The sequence below is a fragment of the Sinocyclocheilus anshuiensis genome, unplaced genomic scaffold (genome assembly GCF_001515605.1).
Source record: "Sinocyclocheilus anshuiensis isolate Anshui unplaced genomic scaffold, SAMN03320099.WGS_v1.1 scaffold668, whole genome shotgun sequence".
Taxonomy (NCBI): Eukaryota; Metazoa; Chordata; class Actinopteri; order Cypriniformes; family Cyprinidae; genus Sinocyclocheilus; species Sinocyclocheilus anshuiensis.
Window position 1 is genome coordinate 719,155 of NW_015557097.1, and position 9,242 is coordinate 728,396.

Sequence of the window (9,242 nt, forward strand, 5' to 3'; positions counted from 1 at the left end):
TTTTTTTTTTTTTTTTCTTATCCCGTGGCAGAAACAAGCTTTCATAATTTATACACACACACTTATTATATAAGCTATTTTGTATTTTATAATATTGTAGATGAACACTCACCAGGTTACCATTGAAGACGTTCATTTTGTAGGTGAGGTTCTTAAAACTGGGGAACTTGGTTGGATCTTCAGGGAGGGGAGTGTTGTCTTTGTACCACCTATAGGTGGATGGAGGGGAGCCATCTGCATCAAAGCAGGTCAGGCGGACATTATTTCCTGTTGTGACTGATGAAGGAATTCTGGATACGGGCTTGGAAGGAGGCACTGTAGTGGAGGAAATTACAGTGGGAATAACAAGGCTGTTTTGTGTGTTACATTATTTCTTCAAAGCAATATTCTATTCTATCCATTGTTAAATAAACAACACCAAACCCCACTGACTTTCCTATTATGTGTCATTTTTTCAAAGTATCTTGTGTTCCAGAGAAAAATAAATTCATTCAGGTTTGGAACTATATGAGGATGAGTAAATTATGACAGAAGTTTTTGCTGTTTAAAGCCTAGGGTTGTGACTTATTATAACATATATATCAGTGACAACTATCAGGTAGTAAGTTTTCATGTATATAATACTACATGATTTACCAAGGACTGTGAGTTTGATGGTATTCTCGCCATATCCAGTATTGCCAGACACCTCACAGTCATAGTCTCCAGTATCTGCTCGCGTCACCTTGTTAAATCTCAGTCCTCCATCATACATAGTGATACGGCCTGCATACTGACCTAATGAAAGAAAAAATAATGTACAATGCTAGATATTTTCCTCAATTCACATTTCACACATCAACAAACAATATGACAATGCTACTGCAAGGTTATATCAATTAACTGGATGACAAATGTAAAGATTTTATCCATACCAGTTGGCTTGTTATCAAAGTAGATTAATATTTGAGAGCCCTTGAGATCCTTGAACTTCCATTCTACTCTGGGTGCTGATCCAAAGTCAGCGGTGTAGGAACATTTCAAGTCAACTCCTGAAAAAAAGCAATACTTTGTGCATAAATGTTTTTCACATCAAATACTGAATGCTTGAAACAGGATCACCCAAAACAGGCAGACCTCTCCTTAGGCCAGCCAGTAGATAGGCTCTCCAGTAAATTGTAACACCTCACAAATTACTATTCTTCAATTACTATTCAAAACCTATGCAGGCACTACATTATATTTTCTTTATTATTTATATCTGGCTGCTCATTGACACATAGAAACTATTATAATTGAAAGACAAACGAACAGAAAAAGCAAAGTGTAACTTACCCTCATTCTCTTTCACTTTTACTGAGGGACTAACAGTAACTGAAAAATCGGCATGCAGGCCTGTCGACAGAAAGAGAGGGATTCAAACTTGAATTACATCAATAAAAATGTATTCTTAAAATCACATTAAACACATTATAAATCGCATTAACAGCTGCAACCGGAGTGAAATGATGCTCAGACATCATCTTCATCTAAGCCAACCACTTATTTTTCTATTTAATAGAAACATCAGGACAAAAACAATCAAAAGCAACATTTGACCTAGAAACCTGTTCATTTAGACAGCTCAGAAAACGCAACCAATTGTTTTAGGGTTACACACACCCCATGTGTTCTATAGACCCATTAGACACCCTAGCTAAGTTTGCACAACTGTAAATGTTTCATATTGATCTCAAATGGGGTTTAGAGATATTTTCAAATAAGAAAATGTTAAAGAAATACATTTGTGTTTTCAGAATTTACCCTTTTCAAATAACTGTTTGACAAACATGGCACCAAAGAACATGCTTGCACTATGTTGGGTCACCAAGACCAAATAGATAGATGAAATAGATGAAAATAGATGAAAGCCAGAAAAGGGCGTCATGGCATTTACAACCGCTATTCTGAAAGAACGGCTAAACAACAGCATGCATTAGTTATGAAATGTGAATTCATAAACAATATGATTCGTATTCATTTACAAACATTGTCGGTTGTCGCTCTAACAATTCCTTCAATCATCATTACTATTAGGTTTCCAGACTATTTGCCGTTCTGAAACTGTTTTACCCATGTGAACTTGAGGTTAACAGGTATAAACAAACACGATACTGTGAATTCCTGGATGCTGCTCAACAGGATGCTTGTGTGCGCGCGCAGTTAACGCTATCAACAGGTGTATCATCGTTACCGGTTGACTACTATTAATACTCGATAAAAAATATATATCACGTTTACCTTATTTAAATACAGTGTGACTTTACTGTTAATAGTTTCACAATCACAATTTTCTGGTTGTTGAGCTCGGGTTTCGGATGGGGGATGGGCGAGGTGGAAAAACAGGTTCTACAGGTGATGCCGTCGAGCCGTGAAAGGCCTTCTTTCACATTTAAACAGCAATACAGTGATAATGCTGTTTCTATTCGACCTAAACACAAAACTTATGTTACGATAATTAGGTACCATAACAAAGCAGATAAGCCTAATTTTGCTATGCATGAATCGCTGTATCGAATCATTTCGAACTGCTCTTAGTTGACTCGGTTCACTGATTCATATGAATCATTGCTTAAGAACGTGAATATGATCTAATACAACCGATTCGGCTTCAATCATCTCAACAAGAACCAATTCAAAATAACGATTCGTTACAGAATTGGTTAAATAAGGCCACATTTGGCAGGTACACAGTAATGTTTTCTTTTCTTGCAGACCTATGCTAAATTTAAACTCTATTCCACTATACGCAAATAATAATATTTTTTTTGATTTAATAAAAGTGAGAAAACAGTGATTGAATGTTTTAACTATATGTTTTTTTAAATATTGAAAGTTTATATTGAACAATTCACAGAAGACAGTCAATGACAGGACGTAATAACAATGAAATGTAAACATGATTCAAACACTGAAAACATGGACTCCTACCTGTGACTGAGATCGAAAGGCAAACAAAGACGAAGGTCCACATATCCACTTTGAAATGCTACAAAATATATATAGCCTATATATTTTTTTTTTAATACCTGGTTTTATATTACGTTACGATAACTTTTAGGGCGTTGTGTATTTGTTAGGCCCTCGCAAAGCTGACTCAAGATAAGTTAAAAGGTTGAAACTAAACGCCCTTCCGAGTGATACTGTGTCACCTGTAGCCTACAGCGTGTGATTGGTTACATGCACGACATTATGACACTCCCGCTGCGTGACGTAATGAAAGTAAACGCAGGTTCAAGGAAGACAAACTACTAAGAATAAATCCGGTTTGGGAGTTCAAACCATAGTTTACAGATCCTTTTGTAAATTCTATATGCATACTTAGTAAGTAACCCACATAGTAGGATCTTCAGGAACAGACCTGTCTGGAGAGTGAAGAGTTACAGATAGGTCATGTCAAATAAGAATTTGCATTTAATATCAGGTGTAAAATCATTTAATATTCAAAGCCTAATACACTTTGTTGAAATTATGTTTCATCTTAAAGGTATTACTTTAATTTAAACAAATGCAAATTTGTGTCATGAACAAAGGAGTTTTATCGCTTTGGATAAAAGCGTCTGCTAAATGACTAAATGTAAATGTAAATGCAATGCCATTACAGTACAGTATATGAATGAATAAAATTGATCTTGTCATCAGTGTTTAGCTGAGAAAAATTTAGCTGGAACTCATAAAGAACACCTAAGAAATATGCTAGGAATGGAAAATGAGATTATCATGATTTTAAAGGAACAGAATGAGTCTTGTGCTTGACCTCTCTCGGGTGACTTGTGGAGCCAGAGAGAATGAAGTTGTAAAATGAGTTGTCACTAGAATGTTCTGAAATATTCACAGGCGCTGGAAAATGAAAGAAAAGTGGTTGACATTTTTGAGATGGTTGTTCTTTTATTTATTTCTTGTTCTTTTTATTTTATTTATTAATTTTTTTACTACAGACATTTACAGAAAAGCTACAAAAAATGTCATGTTTAGCTGTGGATCAGAAAAACATGGCACCAGCAGCACTCTTCTCCCTGACAAAAACTCACTCACCACAGTATGTAAATGTGGTTTAGCATTTCTGGGTGGGCAGAGATAGTATCAGATCAGCTGTGTGGAGGCTGGTTACCAGCAGTTAACATTGAGCTTCAGACTTTTTTTTTCCCTTCTAGACTTTTAACCCTAAAGACAGAGACATGTTTTCTGCTTTAAAATAGTTGAGTACATATTGTGAGCATTCATTTCAGCAATATCTTATACAAATGAATATACGCACAGGTGTTTTGTTAACCACTATTGTGTTCTTTTGTATGAATATATTTTATATTTATATACAAAGTAAGACAAACTTTATAACAAAAACTCAGATACTTATATGGAGGCCTACACTACAAAAATGGGTAGGTGTATTTATGGATATTGTAGATTGTCATTAAAATAAAATATATAACCTTTTGTTCTGACACTTTTGACTTTCTTTACTAGTTGAACAGGATAGGCAAATATAGAAATGGAGCACACAATTCCTTTACTGCCACTCTGAATCCATTCAAAATATCAATTCACTCAAAGAAAACATTCATGCAGTCCATCATGTGTTATAAGAGGAACTTATTGTTAACCCTGTTAACAATAACAGGTTTGGCTCCCAAACTCTGGAATAGCCTTCCTGATAACGTTCGGGGTTCAGACACTCTCTCTCTGTTTAATTCTAGATTAAAGACACATTTCTTTGGCCAAGCATTCCAATAATGCATCTCATAATCTTGTACTGCAGTTATATCTGATCAAATGAACATTATTATTCTTTAGTTTGGGTTAAACAAATCAATCTTGCTTGGTTGGAACAGCAGCTACGCTAATTGGATGTCTCTATTTGTTTCTCTGTTTTTACTAGGATTTACACAAGCTTCAGTCTGGATCCAGAACACCTGAGAAGAGATGATGCCAACCCCTCAGAGGACCTCAGATGATGCCAACCCTGAAACAACATACAGAACTACCACATTTTGCTATAAGTTTGATTGCATCATATAATAATTGCTGTTAATAGTGTTATTCTTTAATAGATTTTTCCATACATTTCTGCCATATGTACATTAACTGACAGTCACCACTGATAAGCTACTACTAAATATATTGTAGAAACTTCATTTTCTGTAAAGTTGCTTTGCAACGATTTGTATCGTGAAAAGAGCTATACAAATAAACATGAATTGAATTGAATTAACACACAAATTATTGTTATTGTTAGTTACATGCCATCAAAACATAAGAACAGCTTCAGGTGTTTAAGAATAATAGTTTCATGTCTTATTTCCTCCCCCTTCGTGTAAATATGGGTGTTCATATAATATGTTTGATTTTCTGAAGACAGACATCCATTTTGGAACGAGCTGTTGTTGCAGCTTAGTTTGTTTTTGGAGGAAGTTTTCATTTCTGATGTTTAAATATATTTCAAATGATGATAGAATATAGCCCTGATGTAGCAAATTAGCTCAAACGGGAAATATTTATGATTAATTATAACTAGTTATAATTAATTATAAATATTTAGATTAGATCTCAGAATTAACTGTAGCAGAATCAATATGACAATTATTTAATCTGTTCTTCCACCGAGACAGTATAATCATTTATCAATTCTAGGAAAGATTATCTTCCTGGCCAAGAAAGAACAGCTTTCCTACTTTATACAGTACTAGCAGTAACTTAGAATAGCAAGATCAGACCTTTAGGGACTCCGAATTGTGAGCAGCACACACCAACAATCGATTGTGAATAAAAGGAATTTAATAAATGAAACTACAGCTAACATACAACTAAACTAAGCAAAACACATACATAGAGAAAGAAGGAAAGTAAGGAAAGAGAGAGAGAGAGGAACAAAAGAATGGCAGTATTTACATCAATTAACCACAACCTACTTAGAATCAGAGAATCAAAATCACCTTTAAAAAAAGGGGCCTAAACTTAGATACGCATCTAAATAGTTGGAAACGGTTACTTGCACTGGCTTTGCTGAACAAGAGTCCGGATGCGGTAGACAACGGAGGTTCTTGATGAGTTCATTAGGAGTGAGCTGGAGACTTTCATCAGATTCTTCTGAAGATCAGAGTCCGAGAGCGAATCGACAAAGTTACCCCATATGGAAAGGTAATATATTCACACACATATATATATATATATATATATACAGTGGGTACGGAAAGTATTCAGACCCCCTTCAATTTTTCACTCTTTTTGTTTCTCTGTTTTTACTAGGATTTACACAAGCTTCAGTCTGGATCCAGAACACCTGAGAAGAGATGATGCCAACCCCTCAGAGGACCTCAGATGATGCCAACCCTGAAACAACATACAGAACTACCACATTTTGCTATAAGTTTGATTGCATCATATAATAATTGCTGTTAATAGTGTTAATCTTTAATAGATTTTTCCATACATTTCTGCCATATGTACATTAACTGACAGTCACCACTGATAAGCTACTACTAAATATATTGTAGAAACTTCATTTGCTGTAAAGTTGCTTTGCAACGATTTGTATCGTGAAAAGAGCTATACAAATAAACATGAATTGAATTGAATTAACACACAAATTATTGTTATTGTTAGTTACATGCCATCAAAACATAAGAACAGCTTCAGGTGTTTAAGAATAATAGTTTCATGTCTTATTTCCTCCCCCTTCGTGTAAATATGGGTGTTCATATAATATGTTTGATTTTCTGAAGACAGACATCCATTTTGGAACGAGCTGTTGTTGCAGCTTAGTTTGTTTTTGGAGGAAGTTTTCATTTCTGATGTTTAAATATATTTCAAATGATGATAGAATATAGCCCTGATGTAGCAAATTAGCTCAAACGGGAAATATTTATGATTAATTATAACTAGTTATAATTAATTATAAATATTTAGATTAGATCTCAGAATTAACTGTAGCAGAATCAATATGACAATTATTTAATCTGTTCTTCCACCGAGACAGTATAATCATTTATCAATTCTAGGAAAGATTATCTTCCTGGCCAAGAAAGAACAGCTTTCCTACTTTATACAGTACTAGCAGTAACTTAGAATAGCAAGATCAGACCTTTAGGGACTCCGAATTGTGAGCAGCACACACCAACAATCGATTGTGAATAAAAGGAATTTAATAAATGAAACTACAGCTAACATACAACTAAACTAAGCAAAACACATACATAGAGAAAGAAGGAAAGTAAGGAAAGAGAGAGAGAGAGGAACAAAAGAATGGCAGTATTTACATCAATTAACCACAACCTACTTAGAATCAGAGAATCAAAATCACCTTTAAAAAAAGGGGCCTAAACTTAGATACGCATCTAAATAGTTGGAAACGGTTACTTGCACTGGCTTTGCTGAACAAGAGTCCGGATGCGGTAGACAACGGAGGTTCTTGATGAGTTTGTTAGGAGTGATCTGGAGGCTTTTGTCGGGTTCTTCTGAAGATTGGAGAGTCCACAGCGAATCGACAAAGTTACTTGATGATAAAAACTGCAGGAAGGTCAGACTCAAGGGTGATGAATCTTGGAGAGGGTCTGTCTCAAAGGTTTTGACCAATGATTGGTTTGGGTTAGGGAGTTTTAATGGTTTCCCAATACAAGGCGTAAATTTCGAGCAGGATAATTTTCCTTTGTCTCCATTTACAGCCCATTTGCTTGTTTATTGCTGGTCTGGAGAATTTGTACAATATTAAGCCAAAGTGTGGTAAAAAAGAGTATGGTGCAAGTTATGGTGACATACACCATTAATCTGGGAATCAGAAGACAGTCATTTTGAAACCTAACATGCCAGGGTTTGGAAAACATTAAGGCAGTCATATATTCATGCATCTAGATCTATGTATTTGAAGCTTTACTACATTACTACAGAGTTATAACTAAGCAACTATAACCTAGGAACATGCGGGGCGATTCTAAGGACCCACGCACTTTTGGGGCCCCCAGAGATCTGTTTTATTATTAGTAGTAACAGTAGTAGTAGTAATGTAATAGAAATTATAAATGTATCTACCAAAGAGTTACAAATAAAACAAAATTACGGCTTATTTCTGCATTTCCAGCAAAATTATCTCCCCCCATTCAGTCGCACTTTTAAACACATTTTAGTTTTGCTATAGAAAATCTACAAATTCATACTCTGATTACATAGAGCAGCAGCAGGAAGCGCGTGAGGTTGTCATGGCAACCAGATACACTGCACGCGAATTATTATTTAATTATTTTGCCTCCGTTTGCCACACTAAACTTAGCAATAAACACGTTGAAAATAATACACACTAAACATGTCTGTCAAAACGATCTCAAAGGAGGCTTTTATTAAGCAAATCAAGGAGTGAATTACTCATCCACTGTTTTAAAAAAAAAAAACTTTAGCTGGGTTTCCACAGGCAGGGTCACAATTATCTACAGTGTATGAAGCTGAAGGTTTTTGGGTTAAGGTTCATAATGTAGAACATTTTTAACATTGTATGCTGTATGTGCATAGGTAGCTAGCAAACAAGGAATACAGCTGTTAAGCTAATAGTCACATTTAGCTGAGTAAGATCATTATTGAGAAATGTTGGATACTGCTGGAAATGCTGCTATGGGGTATCCTATTTATTATTTTAGGATTTTTTTTTTGTTTGCCCCAGTGAAGCAACTTATATTAATATAACCGATTAAGTAGTCAAACTCATTCCATATCAGCAGAATAGTGTGGTACAGAAAGTCTATGTCCATAAAACAGGTTCTGAATTAATTATGTTACTGATACCTAATGGTCAAAAGCAATAGCAAAAGTAATAGGTCAATATTATTAAATTACAGACAAAGATTTTGAATAGCTAGGCTGGCTTGCACACTATATTGCCAAAAGTATTGGGAAACACCCTTCTAATGAACAGGTTTGACTACTTTAGTAATTTCAAATTTTTAGTAAAAAAAAAAAAAAGAAAAAGGCAAACAATGCTATTCTAGGGAATTGTGGGCTTCTAATTTTACACCAATAGTTTGAACAGGACCATTTTCTATTCTAACACAACAATGCCTCTGTGTATACGGCAAGGTTAAAAAAAAAAGATTGATTCAGTCAGTGTGGAAGAACTTGACTGGTCTGCAGAAAGCCAAGTCCTAATCCCAGCTGAACACCTCTGGTGTGACTTTAAATGCAGACCTTGAGCCAAAAACTCATCACCAAACACCAATGACTTGTACATACATATGGACAAA

The 9,242-nt window shown here is 35.0% G+C and overlaps 1 protein-coding gene across 1 annotated transcript in view; it reads right to left on the reverse strand.

Moving 5' to 3' along the window:
- The window catches only part of LOC107677438 (junctional adhesion molecule A-like), a 5,900-nt gene extending 2,728 nt beyond the window's left edge, over nucleotides 1-3,172 (reverse strand). Inside the window, exons 1-5 of the mRNA XM_016472340.1 lie at nucleotides 2,950-3,172; nucleotides 1,315-1,374; nucleotides 915-1,031; nucleotides 637-777; nucleotides 113-315 (exon numbers count right to left, since the gene is read on the reverse strand). Of these exons, the coding sequence (XP_016327826.1) occupies nucleotides 113-315; nucleotides 637-777; nucleotides 915-1,031; nucleotides 1,315-1,374; nucleotides 2,950-2,992 (564 nt within the window). The 5' untranslated portion in view covers nucleotides 2,993-3,172. The remainder of the gene's footprint in view (nucleotides 1-112; nucleotides 316-636; nucleotides 778-914; nucleotides 1,032-1,314; nucleotides 1,375-2,949) is intronic.
- Between the last annotated feature and the right edge of the window lie 6,070 nt (nucleotides 3,173-9,242).